The 26162-nt window shown below is 39.5% G+C and overlaps 1 protein-coding gene across 1 annotated transcript; it reads left to right on the plus strand.

The window, feature by feature from the left end:
• Nucleotides 1-200: 200 nt before the first annotated feature.
• On the plus strand, nucleotides 201-25532 carry LOC147658890 (uncharacterized). Its single transcript, XM_086952054.1, has 8 exons — nucleotides 201-976; nucleotides 1658-1758; nucleotides 3084-3175; nucleotides 4412-4485; nucleotides 13598-13657; nucleotides 22392-22829; nucleotides 23583-23798; nucleotides 25275-25532. Exons 6-8 carry the CDS (start codon nucleotides 22392-22394, stop codon nucleotides 25530-25532), a joined length of 912 nt encoding a protein of 303 aa, XP_086808180.1. The 5' UTR covers nucleotides 201-976; nucleotides 1658-1758; nucleotides 3084-3175; nucleotides 4412-4485; nucleotides 13598-13657.
• The last annotated feature ends 630 nt before the right edge of the window (nucleotides 25533-26162 follow it).

The raw sequence follows: 26162 nt of genomic DNA on the forward strand, positions 1-26162 counted from the left end.
TACGGCATGGGCGGGGCACGTTTATTCCCGTTAACGTCATTTCCCGATCTCGTCTGGAAAGTTCTACAGGTAAGCGAGCAACTTTAGTCTGTTGATGTAATGTATTAATTATTTTGTGTTACATGTACGGTTTTCATTTACAGGTAAGCCAGGTTTATTTGTTTTTTACGGTTCATCTTATGTTTCCGTCGAGACTAAGAGAGCAACTTTTGTCTGTTGATGTAATGTTTTAAATATTTTTAGTTATATGTACTGTTTTCCTTTACAGGTAAACAAGGTTTACTTTGTTTGTAGGCTAATATTATTTTATCTTTTTTCTAGGTCCAACATGGCCCGTGACGTCACCCTGCAGCGATGTGCACCGCTGTGCACGTAGTAGTTCCTATTCGAGGCTTATTTGCAGTTTGAGGTCAGCTATCTTTTCTATTGTAGTAATCTTATTTTTTTTCTGTCTTTTGTAGGTTCCACATGGTCCGTGGCGTGTCCCTGCAGACAGGTATGTATGTAATTTCACGATATCTTCACTGAAGTTTGCGCAGGTGTCGTCCTGGTATTCGGGTCCTGTACTCTAGTTTTGCCTTAAGTATCTGATGTTTTCTGATCTTTGCCTCTTGTTTTTAAATTTTTTTTTTCAAGGTCCAACATGGCTCGTGGCGTCTCCCTTTTTCACGTTAACGTAATTTCCCGATATCTTCACTGATGTTTGCGCGATGTCGTCCTGGTATTCGGGTCCTGTACTAGTTTTGCCTTAAGTAGCTGATGTTTTATGATCTTTACCTCTTGTTTTTAAAAATGTATATGTATGCACTGTCCATGTTCTGTTTGTGTTTCTCTGATTTATACACCCCACTGACTGTGCTGCTACGATCGACAGGTAAGTGATATATTTTAATACATTTATGCACTGTTCATGTTTTATTTGTGTAACGATTGTCTAATTTCTACAGTTCACTGAATTTACTGCTACGATTGACAGGTTAGGTGCAGAGCGCCATATTAGTAATATAAAAGAAAAATATTTTGCCACAATTTGTAGTATCATTAATTTGTGAGCTACTGTTTCAAATTATATGCCTACTGTTATGCTTGCAAGTTTACGTTAACGTTTTGTTAACACGCTTGCATGGAACTGCGTTTTTATTTTATTAAATTTTACACTGCACTTGCGTATTGGTTTTAATGCACGCACGACTTTGTAGTAACTGCCCAGACTACTTGGTGCCACTTTAATTCTTTTGGGAGGGTGGGACCTGTCTCTTGCATCCGCGCGCGTTCACACTCAATTCACATGTAATTGCCACATCTTGACTCGCAATAAGATACACTTCTTTCCAGACTGTCCTTTGTTTGCTACAAGGAAGCACCGCACCCAAACATTAACATACGGCTACAGGGCAACGTCAACACTACATGTGGTCTTCTTTTGGTATTTAATTCAAGCAACTGACAGGCCTTCGCGTATACTTAACACAGAATTCGCACCTCTGCACTCACAATGGAATACACTTCTTGCCAGACAGTCCTTTGTTTGCTCGAAGGAAGCACCGCACCCAAACATTAACATACGGCTACAGGGCAACCTCTTACCTATTTGCTGTTTTTCAACACTACATGTGGTTTCTTTTGTTATTTAATTCAAGCAACGACACTTTTTTAGCTTTCGCACTATTTAAAACAGACGAGCGGACTTTCGGGACAGTTCTTGGGAAAAAGCCCGACGGTATACTTCGAGAGCTGATCGATCTCTAACTAAAAACTGTAAGTAACTGCTTTCATTAAGAATAAGAGAATGCTTTACTTTTAACGTTTTAAATTTATTTACAATAAATAATTCAATTAGTATATTTGTATAAATTTTATAACTTTTACTTCTAAAATTTACGTGCACATGGCTTTTTAATAAACACTTTAAAGCATTTTAGAATATTTTTTGTCGGGAAACTTTCAACATCATGCAACTTTTGCCATATCTCATGTTTTTTAGTAGCTGCAGTGTAAGAAATGAGTGTATTTTAAAGATCTTATCATTTGTAGCAACTCCATAAAGAGTACTATCAGTGTTTGTAAAAGCATTAACAGTAAATAGTGCAACTTTTGCCATATCTCATATTCTTTAGTAGCTGCAGTGTAAGAAATGAGTGTATTTTAAAGATCTTATCATTTGTAGCAACTCCATAAAGAGTACTATCAGTGTTTGTAAAAGCATTAACAGTAAATAGCCATGCGGCAAAGAGTCCTGTCGCGTAGCTGTGGAGAGCGGGAGGGGGCATGCTGTAACCCCGGACTCTATGTAAAGCACCCGTCTCCTCGTGTGCCGTCTGTCATCATCAGTGTCCTGGGGTAACTTTTACTTTGTTTGTAAAAGCATTAACAGTAAATAGCCATGCGGCAAAGAGCCCTGTCGCGTAGCTGTGGAGAGCGGGAGGGGGCATGCTGTAACCCCGGACTCTACGTAAAGCACCCGTCTCCTCGTGTGCCGTCTGTCATCATCAGTGTCCTGGGGTAACTTTTACTTTGTTTGTAAAAGCATTAACAGTAAATAGCCATGCGGGAAAGAGCCCTGTCGCGTAGCTGGGGAGAGCGGGAGGGGGCATGCTGTAACCCCGGACTCTACGTAAAGCACCCGTCTCCTCGTGTGCCGTCTGTCATCATCAGTGTCCTGGGGTAACTTTTACTTTAACAAACAGATGACATTCTCTTGTGCGAAACAACTGCTCTTCCTGTAAAAATGCCCATTTGTATTCAGTAGTATAACTCAATGACATGCTGGGTAAACTTTTGGAAATAAGCCGAAAGTAATAATATTGGTAAAGTAATAGCGCATTATTACCAACCATCCGTTTGTTAACAGATTGCACACCAAATCGTGTCTCGTTTGTGAGGGGCCACGAACGCTCATGCTACCTTACCTTGCTCGCGCATCCCCTATCTGCTTCGGGACTGTCTCCGGGGCTGACCACCTCCATAGCGCCCCTCTCCAGCGCGTCTCAGAGGCACAGGGCACATACATGCTGTTTTTGTACATTACACGTGCTCATCTTTTTTTGGATTAATGTAACTGACATTATTTCTTCCTTTCGCAGTATTTGAAGCACACGAGCGAACATTCTGAATATTTTATAAAAAGAAGCTAGGCCGTATACTTCAAGAGCTCATCTCTCAATTTTACAGAACTGTAAGTAACTTCATACAATGGAAAGACAGTAATGCTTTGTTTTGCATTTTGGGCCTTTTTAACTTCACTTACATTTGTTTACGAGGAATGTAACGCTGTCATACCTTTAGCTTTTATTTGTCAAATTTACGCGCACTCTGTAATTTTTAAAACACTATCTTGTACTTTTAGATAATTTGTCCATTGCACCATCACTCACTGCTGCACTCTCTTCAGCCTCTCTGCACTATCACTCACTGCTGCACTCTCTCCTCAGTCTAGGTGTAACATCCCTTCATTCTCTCCTCAGCCTCTCCCTGCACGGTCCCTTCAATGTTGCCCTCTCTGCTCAGACTCCCGCATCCAGGCTGCACCCATGACTCATCCACTGCACCATCACTCACTGTTGCACTCTCTCCTCAGCCTCTCCCTGCACGGTCCCTTCACTGAAGCCCTCTCTGCTCAGACTCCCTCATCAAAGCTGCACCCATGACTCATCCACTGCACCATCACTCACTGTTGCACTCTCTCCTCAGCCTCTCCCTGCACGGTCCCTTCACTGTTGCACTCTCTCCTCAGCCTCTCCCTGCACGGTCCTTTCACTGCTGCCCTCTCTGCTCAGACTCCCGCATCCAGCCAGCACGTCTGACTCATCCACTGCACCGTCACTCACTGTTGCACTCTCTCCTCAGCCTCTCCCTGCACGGTCCCTTCACTGAAGCCCTCTCTGCTCAGACCCCCTCATCAAGGCTGCACCCATGACTCATCCACTGCACCATTACTCACTGTTGCACTCTCTCCTCAGCCTCTCCCTGCACGGTCCCTTCACTGTTGCACTCTCTCTTCAGAGTCTCCCTGCCCCGTCCCTTCACTGATGCACTCTGTAATTTGTAAAACTCTGTCTAGCACATTTCGTTAATTTGTTGTAAAAAGCGTTCATTATAATGAAACTGTTGCCGTATCGAATGCTCTTTGGTAGCTGCAGTGTTTAGACGGAGTGTATTTCAAAGACCTTATCCCTCGTATAAACTCTTTAAATAGCAGCACTAGTGTTCGCAAAAACAGCCTGTAGCTTTGCTGTCAGTAGAGGGGGGGCGGGGGGGGGGGGGGGGTTGGGGGAAGGAACGGAGGATGCGGTAGCTACAGACTCCTTACGTAAAGCATCCGTCTCCTCGTGCGCTGTCTGCCCAATGCCACACTTCTTGAATTATTTTATTCAAGTAACTGACATTATTTTTTATTTCCTTGTATTTCAAGCATTCGAGCGACCTTTTCTCGAGTGGTAACCAGGCAGTATATTTCGAGAGCTGATATATCTCTGTTGCAGAACTGTAAGTAATTTTATACATTAAAAATAAGACAATGCTTGACTTTTAAGGGTTTACCTTTTTAACTTTACTTATATTTTGACTTACGATATATGTAACAATGTTATACCTTTGCATTTTAATTGCAAAATATACGTGCACCTTTTAATTTATTACACACTTTCGAGCACATTTCAATACTTTGTTTACTACGTTTAACATCCTCAACCTCTCCCTCCACCGTCCCTTCACTGCTGCAATCGCTCCTCTGCCTCTCCATGCATACTCTCCTCAACGTATACAAATGTTATCTGAATGAACGGAAAAGTGATGCAACTTTTGCCATATCTCATGTTCTTTAGTAGCTGCAGTGTAAGAAATGAGTGTATTTAAAAGATCTTATTTGTAGTAACCAGTGTTTGTAAAAGCATTAACAGTAAATAGCCATGCGGGAAAGAGCCCTGTCGCGTAGCTGGGGAGAGCGGGAGGGGGCATGCTGTAACCCCGGACTCTACGTAAAGCACCCGTCTCCTCGTGTGCCGTCTGTCATCATCAGTGTCCTGGGGTAACTTTTACTTTGTTTGTAAAAGCATTAACAGTAAATAGCCATGCGGCAAAGAGCCCTGTCGCGTAGCTGTGGAGAGCGGGAGGGGGCATGCTGTAACCCCGGACTCTACGTAAAGCACCCGTCTGCTCGTGTGCCGTCTGTCATCATCAGTGTCCTGGGGTAACTTTTACTTTGTTTGTAAAAGCATTAACAGTAAATAGCCATGCGGCAAAGAGCCCTGTTGCGTAGCTGTGGAGAGCGGGAGGGGGCATGCTGTAACCCCGGACTCTACGTAAAGCACCCGTCTCCTCGTGTGCCGTCTGTCATCATCAGTGTCCTGGGGTAACTTTTACTTTGTTTGTAAAAGCATTAACAGTAAATAGCCATGCGGCAAAGAGCCCTGTCGCGTAGCTGTGGAGAGCGGGAGGGGGCATGCTGTAACCCCGGACTCTACGTAAAGCACCCGTCTCCTCGTGTGCCGTCTGTCATCATCAGTGTCATGGGGTAACTTTTACTTTAACAAACAGATGACATTCTCTTGTGCGAAACAACTGCTCTTCCTGTAAAAATGCCCATTTGTATTCAGTAGTCTAACTCTGTGACATGCTGGGTAAACTTTTGGAAATGAGCCGAAAGTAATAATATTAGTAAAGTAATAGCGCATTATTACAATCCATCCGTTTGTCAACAGATTGCACACCAAATCGTGTCTCGTTTGTGACGGACCACGCACGCTCGAGCACATTTCAATACTTTGTTTAGTACATTTGACATCCTCAACCTCTCCCTCCACCGTCCCTTCACTGCTGCAATCGCTCCTCAGCCTCTCCATGCATACTCTCCTCAACGTCTCACTGGATCATCCCTTCAATGCTGCACTCTCTCTTCTGCCTCTTACTGCAACATCTCTTCATTCTCTCCTCAGTTTCTTCCTGCACGGTCCCTTCACTGTTGCACTCTCTCCTCAGCCTCTCCCTGCACGGTCCCTTCACTGAAGCCCTCTCTGATTAGACCCCCTCATCAAAGCTGCACCCATGACTCATCCACTGCACCATCACTCACTGTTGCACTCTCCTCAGCCTCTCCCTGCACGGTCCCTTCACTGTTGCACTCTCTCCTCAGCCTCTCCCTGCACGGTCCTTTCACTGCTGCCCTCTCTGCTCAGACTCCCGCATCCAGCCAGCACGTCTGACTCATCCACTGCACCGTCACTCACTGTTGCACTCTCTCCTCAGCCTCTCCCTGCACGGTCCCTTCACTGAAGCCCTCTCTGCTCAGACCCCCTCATCAAGGCTGCACCCATGACTCATCCACTGCACCATCACTCACTGTTGCACTCTCTCCTCAGCCTCTCCCTGCACGGTCCCTTCACTGTTGCACTCTCTCCTCAGCCTCTCCCTGCACGGTCCCTTCACTGAAGCCCTCTCTGCTCAGACCCCCTCATCAAGGCTGCACCCATGACTCATCCACTGCACCATCACTCACTGTTGCACTCTCTCCTCAGCCTCTCCCTGCACGGTCCCTTCACTGTTGCACTCTCTCCTCAGCCTCTCCCTGCACGGTCCTTTCACTGCTGCCCTCTCTGCTCAGACTCCCGCATACAGCCAGCACGTCTGACTCATCCACTGCACCATCACTCACTGTTGCACTCTCTCCTCAGCCTCTCCCTGCACGGTCTCTTCACTGTTGCCCTCTCTGCTCAGACCCCCGCATCCAGGCTGCACCTCTGATTTATCCACTGCACCATCACTCACTGCTGATACACTTGATATGTATTACGCTCTGTTATCTATGCTCTCTGTATTATACTCTCTGTGTTATGCTCTATGTGTTATGCTCTGTCTTACGCTCTCTGTTTTACGCTCTCTGTTTCTTACACTCTGTTTAGCACACTGTTTATACACGCTCTCTAACATATACTCTGTTACACATTATATATATATCACGCTCTGTTATCTATGCTTTATGTATCATGCTTTCTGTGTTAGGCTCTCTGTGTTATGGTCTCTATCTTGCGCTCTTTGGTTCTTACACTCTGTTCCTTACGCCCTTTTCGTACGCTCTGTTTCTTACTCTGTTTCTTACTCTGTTTCTTTCTCTGTTTCTTACTCTCAGTTTCTTACGCTCTGTTTCTTACGCTCTGTTTCTTACGCTCTGTTTCTTACTCTCTGTTTCTTACTCTCGTGTATTACGCTCTGTGTATTACGCTCTGTGCATTACGCTCTGTGCATTACGCTCTGTGCATTACGCTCTGTGCATTACGCTCTGTGCATTACGCTCTGTGCATTACGCTCTGTGCATTACGCTCTGTGCATGACACTCTCTGTATTACGCTCTCTGTACCACATTCTCTGTACTACATTGTAAGAGTAGTTCAGAGAGTGTGTTGCAAAGAACATGGTACAGAAAGCGTGGTGCAGGAAGCGTGGTGCATAAAGCGTGGTGCATAAAGCGTGGTGCATAAAGCGTGGTGCATAAAGCGTGGTGCAGAGAGTCTGGTGCAGAGAGCATGATGCAAAAAGTATAATGCAGAGAGTATGGTGCACTATAAGTTGGCAATCGCTGATGATGATAAAGTGAGTGCAGGTGAGAACCAATCTGCAAACTCCAATTGGGTTGCTTACCTGAGGCATTGCCAACTTTTTCACATCTTTTCACTTTCTATACATTCTGTCTGGCGCTCTGTCTGGCGCTCTCTGTCTGGCGCTCTCTGTCTGGCGCTCTCTGTCTGGCGCTCTCTCTTTGGCGCTCTCTGTCTGGCGCTCTGTCTCTTACGCTCACCCTCTGTACTACATACACCCTCTGTACTACATACACCCTCTGTACTACATACACCCTCTACTACATACACCCTCTGTACTACATAACACTCTGTACATACACTCTGTACATACACTCTGTACATACACTCTGTACATACACTCTGTACATACACTCTGTACATACACTCTGTACATACACTCTTTAACACACTCTCTGTACCATACTCTCTGTACCACACTCTCTGTAATACACAATCTCTTTACATACTCTCTATACACACTTCCTATATTACTCGCTCAGCATTATGCTCTCTTTAATTTATTACACACTTTCTAGCACATTTCAATACTTTGTTGTAGAGTACGTTTGACATCCTCAACCTCTCCTTCCCCCGTCCCTTCAATGCTGCAATCGCTCCTCTGCTTCTCTTTGCACCGTCCTTTCAATAATGCACTCTCTACTCACCTTCTCCCTGCACCGTACATTCACTAATGCACTCTCTGCTCAGCTACCCATTGCATTGTCCCTTCACTGCTGCACTCTCATCAACTTCTCACTGCATCATCCCTCCACTGTGGTGCTCAGAGCATAAGGCAAAGAGCATAGTGCAGAGAGCGTTGTACAGAGATCTAGAGAGAATAAAGATAACATTAGCCAAATTGAAAAGATAACTTTTCACAAACTGTACAAAAACAGCATATTGAAACAACTTCATGCACAGTAGTGCATATCGCTGCAGGAAGACACCACGGGCCATGTTGGACCTACAAATGAGATAAAAAACATAAGATTAGCCTAAAAAAACAAAATGGCTTACTTTTACACGGAAACAACAGCAACATACATACCCGTCTGAAGCGCTCCGTGCACAGCGGTGCACATCGCTGCAGGAAGACGCCACGGGCCATCTTGGACCTACAAAAAAGATAAGAAACATAAGATTATTAAAATTGAAAAGATAGCTCACCTCAATCTGCAAAAGAGCCGCGGATCAGAACAACTCAGTGAATAGTGGTGCACATCGCTGCAGGGAGATGCACGGGCGATGTTGGACCTAGAAAAACGAAAATATACCTTTTCCAAATAAATTTGAAAAGAAACAAAAAACATACATACCGTTCAAAGGAGTACTAAGCAACTTCTTTCAGAGAGGGTCAGAGCAAAATGGCCTTTACATATCTACAGCCATTTTCAGAGTTCGGTATGTGATGGGTCTGTGCTTTTGTTGTTCTGAGCAACACATAACGACACTCACTGTCTAAAGAACAGCAAAACTTAAAGGCCCCCAAATACACTCTCTATTATGATCTCTGTATTATGCTCTCTGTATTAAACTCTCTGTACCACACTCTCTGTACAATGCTCTTGAGACTATGCTCTCTGGACTACGCTCTCTTGACTACGCTCTCTGTACAATGCTATCTGTACAATGCTATCTGTACATAGACACGCTGTAGTACATACACCCTCTATACTACATACACACTCTATACTACATACACCCTCTATACTACATACACTCTCTGTACATACAATCTTCATACACAATCTCTAAAACACACTCTGATACACATGATATGTATTACGCTCTGTTATCTATGCTCTCTGTATTATACTCTCTGTGTTATGCTCTATGTGTTATGCTCTGTCTTACGCTCTCTGTTTCTTACACTCTGTTTAGCACACTGTTTATACACGCTCTCTAACATATACTCTGTTACACATTATATATATATATCACGCTCTGTTATCTATGCTTTATGTATTATGCTTTCTGTGTTAAGCTCTCTGTGTTATGGTCTCTATCTTGCGCTCTTTGTTTCTTAAACTCTGTTCCTTACGACCTTTTCTTACGCTCTGTTTCTTACTCGGTTTCTTACTCTGTTTCTTACTCTGTTTCTTACTCTGTTTCTTACTCTGTTTCTTACTCTGTTTCTTACTCTCAGTTTCTTACGCTCTGTTTCTTACTCTGTTTCTTACTGTGTTTCTTACTCTCTGTTTCTTACTCTCTGTTTCTTACTCTCTGTTTCTTACTCTCTGTTTCTTACTCTCTGTTTCTTACTCTCTGTGTATTATGCTCTGTGTATTATGCTCTCTGCATTACGCTCTCTGCATTATGCTCTCTGCATTACGCTCTGTGCATTACGCTCTGTGCATTACGCTCTCTGCATTACGCTCTCTGCATGACACTCTCTGTATTACGCTCTCTGTACCACATTCTCTGTACTACATTGTAAGAGTAGTTCAGAGAGTGTGTTGCAAAGAACATGGTACAGAAAGCGTGGTGCAGGAAGCGTGGTGCATAAAGCATGGTGCATAAAGCGTGGTGCAGAAAGCGTGGTGCAGAGGACTGGTGCAGAGAGCATGATGCAAAAAGTATAATGCAGAGAGTATGGTGCACTATAAGTTGGCAATCGCTGATGATGATAAAGTGAGTGCAGGTGAGAACCAATCTGCAAACTCCAATTGGGTTGCTTACGTGAGGCATTGCCAACTTTTTCACATCTTTTCACTTTCTATACATTCTGTCTGGCGCTCTCTGTCTGGCACTCTCTGTTTGGCACTCTCTGTCTGGCGCTCTGTCTCTTACGCTCACCCTCTGTACTACATACACCCTCTGTACTACATACACCCTCTGTACTACATACACCCTCTGTACTACATACACCCTCTGTACTACATACACCCTCTGTACTACATACACCCTCTGTACTATATAACACTCTGTACATACACTCTGTACATATACTCTGTACATACACTCTGTACATACACTCTTTAACACACTCTCTGTACCATACTCTCTGTACCACACTCTCTGTAACACACAATCTCTTTACATACTCTCTGTACACACTTCCTATATTACTCGCTCAGCATTATGCTCTCTTTAATTTATTACACACTTTCTAGCACATTTCAATACTTTGTTGTAGAGTACGCTTGACATCCTCAACCTCTCCTTCCACCATGCCTTCAATGCTGCAATCGCTCCTCTGCTTCTCTTTGCACCGTCCTTTCAATAATGCACTCTCTACTCACCTTCTCCCTGCACCGTACATTCACTAATGCACTCTCTGCTCAGCTACCCATTGCATTGTCCCTTCACTGCTGCACTCTCATCAACTTCTCACTGCATCATCCCTCCACTGTGGTGCTCAGAGCATAAGGCAAAAAGCATAGTGCAGAGAGCGTTGTACAGAGATCTAGAGAGAATAAACATAACATTAGCCAAATTGAAAAGATAACTTTTCACAAACTGTACAAAAACAGCATATCGAAACAACTTCATGCACAGTAGTGCATATCGCTGCAGGAAGACACCACGGGCCATGTTGGACCTACAAAAAAGATAACAAACATAAGATTAGCCTAAAAAAACAAACATGGCTTACCTCTGAACGAAAACAACAACATACATACCCGTCTCAACAGCTTCGTGCACAGTGGTGCACACGGCTGCAGGGAGACGCCACGGGCCATGTTGGATCTACAAAAAGACAAAAAAAAATAAGATTATTGCAAACGAAAAGATAGCTTACCTCAAACTGCAAAAGAGCCGCGGATCTGAACAACTCAGTGAATAGTGGTGCACATCGCTGCAGTGAGATGCACGGGCGATGTTGGACCTAGAAATACGAAAATATACCTTTTCCAAAAAATTAGTAAACTAAAAAAAACATACGTACCGTTCAAAGGAGTACTGAGAAACTTCTTTCAGAGAGGGTCAGAGCAAAATGGCCTTTACATATCTACAGCTATTTTCAGAGTTTGGTATGTGCTGGGTCTGTGCTTTGGTTGTTCTGAGCAACACATAACGACACTCACTGTCTAAAGAACAGCAAAACTTAAAGGCCCCCAAATACACTCTCTATTATGATCTCTGTATTATGCTCTCTGTATTAAACTCTCTGTACCACACTCTGTACAATGCTCTCTGGACTACGCTCTCTGGACTACGCTCTCTGTACAATGCTATCTGTACATAGACCCGCTGTAGTACATACACCCTCTATACTACATACACACTCTATACTACATACACCCTCTATACTACATACACTCTCTGTACATACAATCTTCATACACGATCTCTAAAAGACACTCTGATACACATGATATGTATTACGCTCTGTTATCTATGCTCTCTGTATTATACTCTCTGTGTTATGCTCTATGTGTTCTGCTCTGTCTTACGCTCTGTTTCTTACACTCTGTTTAGCACACTGTTTATACACGCTCTCTAACATATACTCTGTTACACATTATATATATATCACGCTCTGTTATCTATGCTTTATGTATTATGCTTTCTGTGTTACGCTCTCTGTGTTATGGTCTCTATCTAGCGCTCTTTGTTTCTTACACTCTGTTCCTTACGCCCTTTTCTTACGCTCTGTTTCTTACTCTGTTTCTTACTCTGTTTCTTACTCTGTTTCTTACTCTGTTTCTTACTCTGTTTCTTACTCTGTTTCTTACTCTGTTTCTTACTCTCAGTTTCTTACGCTCTGTTTCTTACTCTCTGTTTCTTACTGTGTTTCTTACTGTGTTTCTTACTCTGTTTCATACTCTGTTTCATACTCTGTTTCTTACTCTGTTTCTTACTCTGTTTCATACTCTGTTTCTTACTCTGTTTCTTACTCTCTGTTTCTTACTCTCTGTTTCTTACTCTCTGTTTCTTACTCTCTTTTTCTTACTCTCTGTGTATTATGCTCTGTGTATTATGCTCTGTGTATTATGCTCTGTGCATTACGCTCTGTGCATTATGCTCTATGCATTACGCTCTATGCATTACGCTCTCTGCATTACGCTCTCTGTATTACACTCTCTGTACCACATTCTCTGTACTACATTGTAAGAGTAGTTCAGAGAGTGTGTTGCAAAGAACATGGTACAGAAAGCGTGGTGCAGGAAGCGTGGTGCATAAAGCGTGGTGCAGAAAGCGTGGTGCAGAGAGTCTGGTGCAGAGAGCATGATGCAAAAAGTATAATGCAGAGAGTATGGTGCACTATAAGTTGGCAATCGCTGATGATGATAAAGTGAGTGCAGGTGAGAACCAATCTGCAAACTCCAATTGGGTTGCTTACGTGAGGCATTGCCAACTTTTTCACATCTTTTCACTTTCTATACATTCTCTGTCTGGCGCTCTCTGTCTGGCGCTCTCTGTCTGGCACTCTCTGTCTGGCGCTCTCTGTCTGGCGCTCTCTGTCTGGCGCTCTCTGTTTGGCACTCTCTGTCTGGCGCTCTGTCTCTTACGCTCACCCTCTGTACTACATACACCCTCTGTTCTACATACACCCTCTGTTCTACATACACCCTCTGTACTACATACACCCTCTGTACTACATACACCCTCTGTACTACATACACCCTCTGTACTACATACACCCTCTGTACTACATACACCCTCTGTACTACATACACTCTTTACATACACTCTTAACCACACTCTCTGTACCATACTCTCTGTACCACACTCTCTCTAACACACAATCTCTTTACATACTCTCTGTACACACTTCCTATATTACTCTCTCAGTATTATGCTCTCACACTCTCTATACACACACACACAGTCTAACACGCTTTAAAAGCACAAAATCCACACAACACTATTTACGACAATAAACTACACAATATTAAGTACATGCTTATCGAAAAACACTATAGTACAAATGCAACTCACTATTATTTATGACTTGCTCAAAAATACAAATACACTTTACTAAACACTTTCATTACCTTACCTTCTTTCTTGTAATACAATACATTAATAAATACTATTATTAAAAGTACTAACTAATGCATTTTTCTCATTTTTCATAGGTTGCCAATTATTCCTTACAAGATCACAAGTTGCTAATTGCGTGTCCAAACAACATCGAGGTAAAAGTACATAACTGTTTTTGTTTCTCTATCCACTTGTAACAGTAAAAAGAATTTTAACAACATCAAATAGTATAGATCTATAAACAAGATAACATAACTCATTTACTCTCTATATATACATATATATCTATATATATATATATATATAGATATATATGTGTGTGTGTGCATGTATATAGATATATTTATATATATATATATGTTTATAGAATAGCCTACTTAAAGTAAAAATAAAAATACTCTAGTATAAATAAAAGACCTAAATATTATAAAACTAATACTTACAAGATTACTAGGAAAAAAATAGGCTAGAAATTAAAAGCTATAAAAATAAATCTCATTAATAACTATAATATAAATATAGCAATTTGCCAGTAAACTGTAACTATATACAAATAGAACATAGTCAATATACTCTTTAGACAAGAGTTTAAGAAAACAAAATCAGTGTAGCAATAAATATGATCCAAATACTGCAAGCAGATTATCATCAGGGGCATTTAAGATTTTCAAGTAATTCAAGAGGGAGACAATGTTTACCAAATAGCACATTTGCTATTATACACAACTATAGCAAAGTTGCAAATACATGGACTAAAGAAGATTTACATCACATTATGGACTTAGGTGAAGCTTTATACACAGATATGCATTCAATTAATAGTCAAATACTTATGCATCCAGACGAATTGCCTAATTTTATACAACACAATAACACTATCTATGCACTTAAGCTTAAAGAACCATCATATGGAGACATATTGAAACATTTTGACCCATCAACACCAACATTAATAACAACATTAAAAGCTGCACTAGATTGCAACTCAGGTGTTTTACTTTGCATGGAAAAGTATGTTATTTCTATTATAAACAATAACAATTCATACTTTGTATTTGATTCACATAGCCGCGATAACACAGGAATGCCTCACCCAAATGGAACATGTATTACTATACAAATACCATTTGAAAATCTTCTAGACTACATAACTAAGCTTGCACATAGCATTAAAGGTCCAAATGATAATTGCGTGCCATATGAATTAACTCCTATAAATATAACTACTATTAAAAAAGATACGCTTCAAAAAGCAATAGTCAATAATGAACAAAATAGAAATTCTATACCAAGAAAATATATATATGTGCATTCTACTGAAGCATGTTCTAATTTTTTTACACACGCCTTTCTGACACGTATAGAAAGAGCAAAAAATATCATACGTGAATCAAAAATCAGAACCTTTACTAATGTAGAACAGCCATCAACATCATTAGCTAATACTCTTAGTACAAGATCAGATCCAAATGCATTTTCAACTCCTACAACACGTACAGAACTAACTACGACTAACAGCCATCACATAGATCCACCACAATATACTACTACACCACAGAATAATACTACAACTAACACATATGCTAGTATAGTTAGAAAAACACTTCACCAAAATAGCATAAACAAACATTTAGAAAAACAAACATCACAAGGTAATTTACATGCCAACACATATACAGATAGTAATGATCATGTTTATAAACGTATTCCTGTAAGTAATACAATAATAATTCCTGAAAATAGGGCCAATAGCATATTGACTAAAAGTCTAACAGACACAAATAGAGACCGAAATAATGATAATTTGGCACAAACTCCACAAAATATAGATACACTTAATAGAACACAGGAGCATAAACAAAACACCATTGAAAACACATCTCAATATTCACAATCTCTAACAATGAGTCTATTTGCTATACTACACAACTACTGTAAACCAGCATCTACTTGGGACACTTTGGATGTTAATTGTATAATGGATCTTGGAGATGCTTTATATACTGAAATGCACTCTCTTAATAACGATAATTGTGAACTACTACATAATTTACCTAATTACATAGTTCACAATAACATAATATATTCGACTAAGCTGAAAAAAAACTTTCAAGGTGAGATAAATGAAGAAAACAAAAGTAAAAATGCTAAATTAATGTCAGCATTAACTTCAACAATTAATTTAGAAAATGGTGTTTTAATCAGTATAGAAAATAATGCAATTTCTGTATTTAAAAATAACCATTCTTACTTTATATTTGATTCACATAGCCAAGATGAAAAAGCAATACCACATCCTAATGGAACATGTATTGCTATAGAAATAGAATCTATTAATCAACTTATCCAATACATCATTAAGTTACCTAATAAAGGAAGACTAACACATTCACAAAGTATTAGTTTACAATTAACTCCTGTAAAAATTATAACAATTAGCCGGAAATCCCTTAACGCAACACTAAAAAACAATAGCGATAATAAAATGAAGTCTAAAAAAAACATATATGTCCATACTACACAAGTATTGGTAAATGCATTAACACATATTACAACTACAAACATACAAGTCAGAAATACAAGTACAAACACAGTAAACAGCAATAGTCAAGCAAATGAAGAGCTTTTAACAACACACAGTAATGTCACTGCCGACATAACTAATAGCAATGACAATGTCATAACTGTATCATTTACACATAGTGATCAATTACAAACACAAACTAGTAGGGTACAATTACAAACACAAACTAGTAGGGTACAGGCGCAAAAAAGTAACAGGAAAAGAAAGCATATACAAGAAGCAGAAAATTCAGATTACACTGATACTAATATAAGGTTAGAAACAACAACTGAAATAATAAGTAGATTCCATGCCCAAATAAGATATGGTCCGGAGTATGCTTGCACTATTTGCAATCAATTATGGCATAAACAGAATTTAGTCAAAACACACAGTATTACAAAGAAAGCAAAATTCTTAGAGTGTAACATTAGCAAATTCAAAACTGATGAGATATGTAAAACATGTTACACATATATCAATAGCAACAAAATACCCCCTTGTTCTTTTTATAATGGTATGACTTTTCCTAATATTCCAGCAGCTTTACAGTTGCATAATTTAGAAGAAAGATTAGTATCACCAAGAATACCTTTTTTACAAATTAGAGCACTACCACGTGGGTCCCAAAAATCTCTATCAGGTGCAGTAGTTAATGTACCTGCAGATGTTATGACAACTGTTACTGTTTTACCTAGGCAAGTTAATGATAACATGACGATTCCCATTAAATTAAAAAGAAAATTAAGTTACAAATCTTATACACATTTTGAGAATGTGAGACCTAATAAAGTTAAAAACGCTGCAATATATTTGGCAAGTACTAGCAATATGTTCAAAGAATATGGAGTCACCATTAATCCAGATTGGCAATATACACCAGCAAATATAACACCTTGTAATGACACTTCTGATACTAACGATACATCAGATTCTGAAGACAACATAGCAGCAGGGAATTTAGATACTATGTTAACGAATGAAACTATAACTACAGAAAATACTAATATTTTAAATTTAGCACCTGCAGAACATAACACACCAAGAGGTCTATATGAAGACATAGATTCTGAATATTTAGCTTTCCCTACAATATTTTGTGGCAAGCGAAGGCTAACAAATAAAGAAAGGCATGTACCAGTACATTACAGCACAATTTGTCAATGGGAATTAAGGAGTAATGATAAAAGAGTAGCAAAGTCTATAACTAATGTTTTCTTTAAATTGACTAAGTTGCGCATAAAGCAAATACATAGCAAAATATATATCTCCCTTAGGAAATACTTTAATAATGGCCATGTTATAACTGCAAAAGACATCAAACAAAAATTAGACAAAATTCTACAATTTAATGAGGGGTACAAAATACTTAAAACTGTACGTAGTTCACCACCATATTGGGAGCAATGCAAAAAAGATTTATTTGCTATGATCAGACAATTAGGGATACCAACTTTCTTTCTGACTTTATCAGCTGCTGAAACAAAATGGTATCATTTAATTAACATCTTATTGCGTAGTGAAAACCAAAAGGAATGTACAAAAGAAGAATTTCAAAATATGTCATGGGAAACAAAATGTGCATTAATACAACAAAATCCTATAACTTGTGCAAGACATTTTGACTTCCAAGTTAGAAAACTATTTAATTGTATACTATTACATGAAAGTAATCCAATTGGCAAAATAATAGATTACTTTTATAGAGTAGAATTCCAACAACGAGGATCCCCACATATACATGCCATAATATGGATCGAGAATGCCCCACAATATGAAACTTCTGAACTCAATAAAGTTATTACTTTTATCAATAAGTATGTAACATGTGCAAAAACTCAAGATCCAAATATAGAGTCTTTATTACCGCTCCAAAAGCACGGCCATACAAAGAATTGTCGTATTAAACATAAAAGAACATGCAAATATCAGTACCCAAAATATCCAATGCCAGAAACGTATATATTAGAACAATTAGAGCTAGACAAAACAGATCAAGAACTCCTTCAGCAAATTGAACTAATACATCTAACGATGAACTCACAAGAATTTCAAAATTACACTTTTAGTCAGTTTTTAGATTCAATGCAACTAGATATAAAACAGTATCTTAAATGTATACAATCAATTATTGAAAAGAAAACTATTTTTCTACAAAGAACACCTGCTGAATGCTTTATTAATAACTACAATCCTACAATTTTACAAGCATGGCAAGCAAACATAGATATACAATACATCTTAGATGCATATGCCTGTGCTGTATATATTGTTTCATATATTAGTAAATCTCAACGTGGAATGAGCAAAATAATTGCACAAGCTGCAAAAGAAGTATATCACAATCCAAGTATAAAAGAACAACTCAAGCATATAGGTAACAAATTCTTAAACTGTACCGAGATAAGTGCACAAGAAGCTGCCTATCTCATACTTCAAATCCCTTTACGAAAAAGTTCGAGATCTTTTGTATTCATTAATACAAGCCCACAAGAAAAGAGGACATACCTATTAAAAGACATTGAGGCTATAAATTTATTGCCAGATACTTCTAATAACATTCAATATGAAAATATTATAGTAAAGTACAGCAAACGCCCTGAAATATTAGAAACATGTACATTAGCTGACTATGCATCTATGTATGATGTTAAAAAAAAAAAAAAAAAAAAGAATAAAGAAACCGACCATGAAAATTTTCTTGCAGAAAATAACTTTTATAGCTCAGATGAGGAAGAACTTGAGATTAATCTGCAAAATGAAGAAATAGAAGTAGACTACGCAAAACGCAAAAAGCAAAAAATTATTCGATATTGTAGATTTAACAAAAACAATGACTCCGAAAATTATTATAGAGAATTGATAATGCTTTATTACCCATGGAGAGTTGAACATCAAATAATTGGTCAGAAAGAAACATATTATGAACGCTATCTAGAAATTCAAAGCACAATTGACTATTATCATAATAAATATAATAAAACATTAACAACAAACGAAAATGAAAATAGTACATTAGATCCATTACTTATACCTGGCACAGAAATAGAAAATGATGACAACATATGTCCAGAAATACAAGCTAATGAACAAATAATCTATGACTTATCATTCGATTTAGGAATTAGAAGTACAACTATTGAAGAAGAACTAACAAATAATTTAATACCAAATGAGCAATATAACAGTATAATGCAAAATCTTACCAATGAACAACTTAACTTTATATACCATCACTTACATTGGATCAAAACAAAAGATACACCCTGCTACACATTTTGTACAGGTGGTGCAGGAGTTGGTAAAAGCTTCCTTATTACTGCGCTTTACCAAACATTACTACGATACTACAATACTAAAGCAGGAGAAAATCCAGACAACATATATGTATTGCTTACAGCTCCAACGGGCAAAGCAGCACATAACATTCATGGTAAAACACTACATAGTACTTTTAAAATACCTGTTTCGCAAACACTAGATCACAAACCACTAACTCATGAGAACAGGAGCACACTACAAAACCAATTAATGCATCTAAAAATAGTAATAATTGATGAAATCTCAATGGTAGGAGCAAATATATTCAATTTCATACATAATAGACTACAAGAAATAAAAATGTCTAACCTCCCTTTTGGTGGTGTATCAATTTTAGCAATTGGAGATTTTTATCAATTAAAGCCAGTATTTGACCCATACATTTTTGAAACTTCTAAATATTCATACAGACCATTAAGTACTAATCTATGGCAAGAACATTTTAAGTTATTTGAGTTAACTAAAATAATGAGACAGCTCAATGACTTACCATTTGCTGAACTACTAAACAGATTACGAGAAGGAAAACAAACTACTGAAGATATAATACAGATACAAACACGAGAATTAGAACCACCAGAAAACATTATCAAAACTATACCTTACATAATGGGAACTAACAATGAAGTTAATAGCATTAATAGTGCAGTTTTATTGCAACATATACAACATTACCCAGTTTACACAGCAACAGCAGTAGATACAGTTGCATCTGACTTAACTGAAATTGTTAAAAAGAAAATTCTTAGTCAATTGCCTACAGACTCAACAAAAACAATGGGCCTGCCATTCGTTGTCCATATTGCCTTGAAATTAAGATATGATCTAACTAGCAATATTAATGTTAATGATGGATTAACTAATGGTGCTACAGGCATAGTTGAATTTGTAGAAACAATAAATAACACCCCTAATGTTATATGGATTCATTTTGATGATGCAAATGTTGGTAAATATACAAGGCAGGAAAATAAACACATATATAACACTAACATTTTGCCTACTTGGACACCAATACATGCTATATCGCGCCATTTCCAATTTACCAAAAAATTTATCACCATTATACGCAAACAATTTCCCCTACGACAATCATCTGCACGTACTATACATAGAACACAAGGAGCTACTATTGAACCACTTTACATACACTTTAACAATAGCAAAGTACATCATATGCATTATGTGGCTTTAAGCAGAGCAAAATCATTAGCTAACATATATATTAAAAACTTTAACCCTGACAAAATAGCTGTCCATGCTAAAGTACATGACGAAATGACAAGACTTCGAACAGATATGCTATTGCAAATATCTGTACCACAATTATGTAACTACAGCCAAATGTGTAATTTGATAGTGCAAAATATACGTTCACTGCAAAAGAATTACACAGCTATAAAAGCAGACACAAATCTAATGAATGCAGATATTCTATGCTTCACTGAAATAAACACTACTAGACCAGCTGATAGCAATACTTTCTTAATAGAACAGTACCATCTATTAATATTTGACAAATTCCACCATCAAGTAACAAACCATGGCATAGCAATTTACTACAGGAAAAATATTTTTTTAATTCCTATATATGAAACACAACACGAAATTGACATTCTACATTTTACTCTGCAGCTTAATAATTGCAACTACTTATTTGTTATACTATACAAACCACCACATGTACACATACAAATACTATTACAAGTTTTAAGTACGATATTGAACTTTTACCCTAATTATAATTACTGCATAATGGGTGACTTCAACATAGATCTAACACAAACATCACAAAATGCTGACATACTGCGACAATATATGGTAAACGAATTCAAATGTGAACAGAAAGTAACAGAATATACAACTGACTACAAATCGACTTTAGATCATATCTATAGTAATGTAAACTTAAGTCACTATGGTATATTAGAGTCATATTATAGTGATCACAAAGCTTTATGGGTTGCAATTTAGTAAGCATGGTGTATATATATGGGTGTATAAATAGTTCGCTATCTTTATGTGGCTAAAGCAATATTTATGTTAAGTACTAACTCAGTGGCTTTCTATGGGTATATATGTAGCTCTGTATATGTGTTGATAGCTCTCTGTGTGTATGGCTGTCTCAGAATATGGAAGTTTATGGATGTATCAATATGTAGTGCTCTATATGTATGTCTGAGTGATACACTTTATCTGTCTGTGGTAGACTCTCTCTCTATATATACCTCACTCGCTCTCTCCCTATCACTTTCTCTCACTAACTCTCTCTCACTACATCACTCACTCTATCTCACATACTACTTGACTCGCTAACTAACTCATTCACTCTCTCTAACTCACTCTCTATCTCACTACTCAACTCTATCTAAATAACAGCAACACAATAACACTACTTCACTAACTCTCACTCAATAGCTCATTAAATAACTGTTGCTACATACATCACTCTCTTGCTACATCACTCTCTAACACACTATCTCACAACTTCACTCTCTACCTCACTACATCACTGTCTCTCACTACATCACTCTCTCTCAATTTCACTCTCACTACATCACTATATCACGCCTCGCTCTCTCTAAAGTTCAGTCAGTCAATAACTCACTAACATAATCACTATCTCACTAACACACAAATTCTATCTCTTTACCTCACTACATCACTCTCTCTCAATCTCACTTCATCAGATTGACAATCTCTTTATCACACTAAATAACTCCCACTCTCTATCACTAACGCACTCTTATATCACTAACTCACAACATCACTCTCTGTTTATATCTCTACATTCGTAAGCATCACTACCTAACTCTTTCAATACTTCACTCTGTCTCTCACTACCTCACTCTCTATCTACCTAACTCTCTCTCACTACATAACTCTCTCTATTTAATAAGCCAGTTATATAATTTCATAGCTTACTTTATGTTACTTCAAGATAAAGTACAATGTATTCAACAGTTATATTCAAAATGTATACTCACAATTTATTCTCATTTCAGATGATTTCTATACAAGAAATTAAGATGGGCAAACAAGATGAGAGCAAACCTTATCAAAAGGCTACAAAAGCAAACATTGTAACATGTTCTCAAAAAACAAACTACCAAAATGCTAAGAAAGAAAACAAAATCTTATACCACCTTGCCCTAGCAGATGAAAGTGGTACAATAAAAGCAACATGCTATAATGACGATTTTTACAATCAAACAAAACAAGGACATGGAATTATTATAAGAAATTTTCTAGCAAAGAACAATGTTGTACTTTTAACGAAAAATACTAAAATATCAAGGATGATACCTTTAACGCTTACTAGTGAGATTCTGGACGAAGCTAAAAATATACTAGAACCACCAGCTCCACCAGTATCACCGATTAAAACAATAAGACAAGCAAAATTAAGGACATTGATGAGCATAACAGGGACAATATCCGAGGTATGTTAAGAAGTACAACACCAACTCTATTCAAACATGCTCTCTGCCCCACACGATCTGGCCCCACGCTCTCTGCCCCCACGCTCACGCTCTCTGCCCCACGCTCTCTGCCCCCGCGCTCTCTGCCCCCGCGCTCTATGCCCACGCGCTCTCTGTCCCCGCGCTCTCTGCCCCCGCGCTCTCTGCCCCCACGCTCTCTGCCCCCGCGCTCTCTGCCCCCGCGCTCTCTGCCCCCGCGCTCTCTGCCCCCGCGCTCTCTGCCCCCACGCGCTCTCTGCCCCCACGCGCTCTCTGCCCCCGCGCTCTCTGCCCCCCGCGCTCTCTGCCCCCCCGCGCTCTCTGCCCCCCGCGCTCTCTGCCCCCGCGCTCTCTGACACCACGCTCTCTGCCCCCACGCTTTCTCTTCAACACACTCTCTTCACAAAAATATGTCTGCACCGCACTCTGTCTGCACCGCACTCTGTCTGCACCGCACTCTGTCTGCACCGCACTCTGTCTGCACCGCACTCTGTCTGCACCGCACTCTGTCTGCACCGCACTCTGTCTGCACCGCACTCTGTCTGCACCGCACTCTGTCTGCACCGCACTCTGTCTGCACTGCACTCTGTCTGCACCGCACTCTGTCTGCACCGCACTCTGTCTGCACCGCACTCTGTCTGCACCGCACTCTGTCTGCACCGCACTCTGTCTGCACCGCACTCTGTCGCCACCTACATCACTAATAAAAACTAATATTTACTTTATCTTTTACAGGAAGAAGAAACTAAAAACATTTTTGTGTCAGGACAAGAAACAAAATTAAAATCTATTACAGTTATAGACACAACAGACTCTGTCAAAATAACATTATGGAGAAATGCAACAGAATTCCCAATAACACTTGGAACGTATGTCAAAATGACACACTTAACTGTCCACGAGTTTAACAATGAGAAAATGTTAAATACTACGCGGAATACACATATAGAGGTAAGTACTACCCACACGCTCTGCCCCACACTCTCTGCCCACATGCTCTCTGCCCCCATGCACTCTGCCCCCACGCACTCTGCCCCCACGCACTCTGCCCCCACGCTCTCTGCCCCCACGCTCTCTGCCCCCACGCTCTCTGCCCCCACGCTCTCTGCCCCCACGCTATCTGCCCCCACGCTATCTGCCCCCACGCTATCTGCCCCCACGCTTTCTGCCCCCACGGCTCTCTGCCCCCACGGCTCTCTGCCCCCACGGCTCTCTGCCCCCACGCTCTCTGCCCCCACGCTCTCTGCCCCCACGCTCTCTGCCACCACCCTCTCTGCCCCCCGCGCTCTCTACACCCCGCACTCTCTGCCCCCGCGCTCTCTGCCCCCACGCTCTCTGCACCACGCTCTCTGCCCCAACAGCTCTCCTCAACGCTCTCTGCCCCCACACTCTCTGCCCCCACGCTCTCTGCACACACGCTCTCTGCCCCCCGCGCTCTCTGCACACACGCTCTCTGCCCCCCGCGCTCACTGCCCCCCGCACTCTCTGCCCCCCACGCTCTCTGCCCCCCACGCTCTCTGCCCCCCGCGCTCTCTGCCCCCCGCGCTCTCTGCCCCCCGCACTCTCTGCCCCCCGCACTCTCTGCCCCCGCGCTCTGTGTATATGTAGATTTGAGTGCGTTTACCTGTATGTATGCAAAGCTCAATAAGTGGGTAGGTGTCTATGTGTGTTTCTTTAAGTGGCGCTATATGAGTATAATTAACTCTCTATGTCTATGTAGATGCCTCAATATGTATTATACCTAAATCTATATCTTACAGCACTATCTATCACTACCGAACTCTCTCACTACCTCACTCTCTAACTCACTACATCACTCTCTATCTTACTACATCACAAATTCACTCTCTATCTCACTGCCTCACTTTCTCTTACTCTCTATCTCACTCCCTCACTTTCACTACATAACTCGCAATATACCACACTCACTCTTTAACTGTAGATCTGTATCTTACAGCACTATCTATCACATCACTCTCTCACTACATCACTCTCAATATCACTACATCACTCTATCTTACTACATCACAAATTCACTCTATCTCACTACATCACTTTATCTCTATATCACTACATCTTTATATTACTTTCTATCTCACTACATCACTTTCAACACCTCACTCAAAATACAACTCGCTCAGTCTCTTCAAATCACTCTCGCTCTCTCACTACATCAATAAATATAACTCAAAACTCCACTCAATTTATCTCACTACCTCACTATCCTACAACATCTATCTCGCAAAATATCACAACTACACAATCTCCCACTAAATAAGTACATCACTCTCTCTCGCTCTCACTACCTCACTCTCTATCTTTAAAACTATCAGTTTCTATTTAACTTACCATCTGGACTACTACAATAACAGAATAATCACAATGCACACTATATGCCTCTATTAACAATTTTTTTTTACTTTGCAGGTAATAGAACCACCTTTGGAAAAAATAAATATTACAATATATGGGATTGAAAATACGACGCAAGAAAAATGTACACTAACGGTACACATTCAAGACACTGAACTTTTAAAATCAATGGACATCGAAAATACTATTATAATGGACTACTTCGATATACCTACAGACGTAGAAGACTTTAGTGAAGCTCTCATGCTAAAATTACCAAAAAATGTCAATGTTGTATTTAAAAATGGCTCCATTATTGAAATAATCGAATAAAATTACTAAAATGTAATTTAAAGTGAACACTAATGCAAACTTTAAGAAATGTAAATCAAACTCTATATAAATTCTAATTAATAAAAATTTTTAAACACTTTTCAGTACTAATTATTTACAAACAACAACAATGTATTTGATCTTCTGAACTATCAATGCATATTTACAAATAGTCTAGGATTACCTCTGTATGTGTAAGTCAGTAGCTATGTATATCCTCACTCTATCTCAAACTCTCACTTTCACTGCCTCATTCTCTTCCCATCACAACGTCACTCACTCTCTCTAATCTCACTCTATCAATATCACTAACTCACTCTTTCAACATCACTAATCCACTAAATATATATCACTAACTCACTACTCACACAATCAAAGACTCAATACCTCACTCACTAACACAATATCTATCTCACTACCTCACAAATACACTCTCTCTCTCTAACTCACTACTTCACTCACTCTATATCTCACTAATTCACTTTCAAAACATCTTTCACTACATCACTCTCTCTCAAGCTCACTACCTCACAACGTCACTCTCTGTTTCAATCTCACTACATATAACAACACTACACCTCACAAACTCACTCTTTAACTACCTCACTCTCTGTCACACACTACCTCACT

The sequence above is a fragment of the Lissotriton vulgaris genome, unplaced genomic scaffold, assembly GCF_964263255.1.
Source record: "Lissotriton vulgaris unplaced genomic scaffold, aLisVul1.2 SCAFFOLD_8166, whole genome shotgun sequence".
Classification (NCBI taxonomy): Eukaryota; Metazoa; Chordata; class Amphibia; order Caudata; family Salamandridae; genus Lissotriton; species Lissotriton vulgaris.

Excerpts from the sequence above, each read along its gene's own strand:
- LOC147658890 (XM_086952054.1), top strand. The coding sequence starts at position 22,392 with ATGATTTCTATACAAGAAATTAAGATGGGCAAACAAGATGAGAGCAAA. Across the intron at positions 22,830-23,582 it reads TAACAGGGACAATATCCGAG|GAAGAAGAAACTAAAAACAT; the intron begins GTATGTTAAGAA and ends TATCTTTTACAG. Across the intron at positions 23,799-25,274 it reads CGCGGAATACACATATAGAG|GTAATAGAACCACCTTTGGA; the intron begins GTAAGTACTACC and ends TTTACTTTGCAG.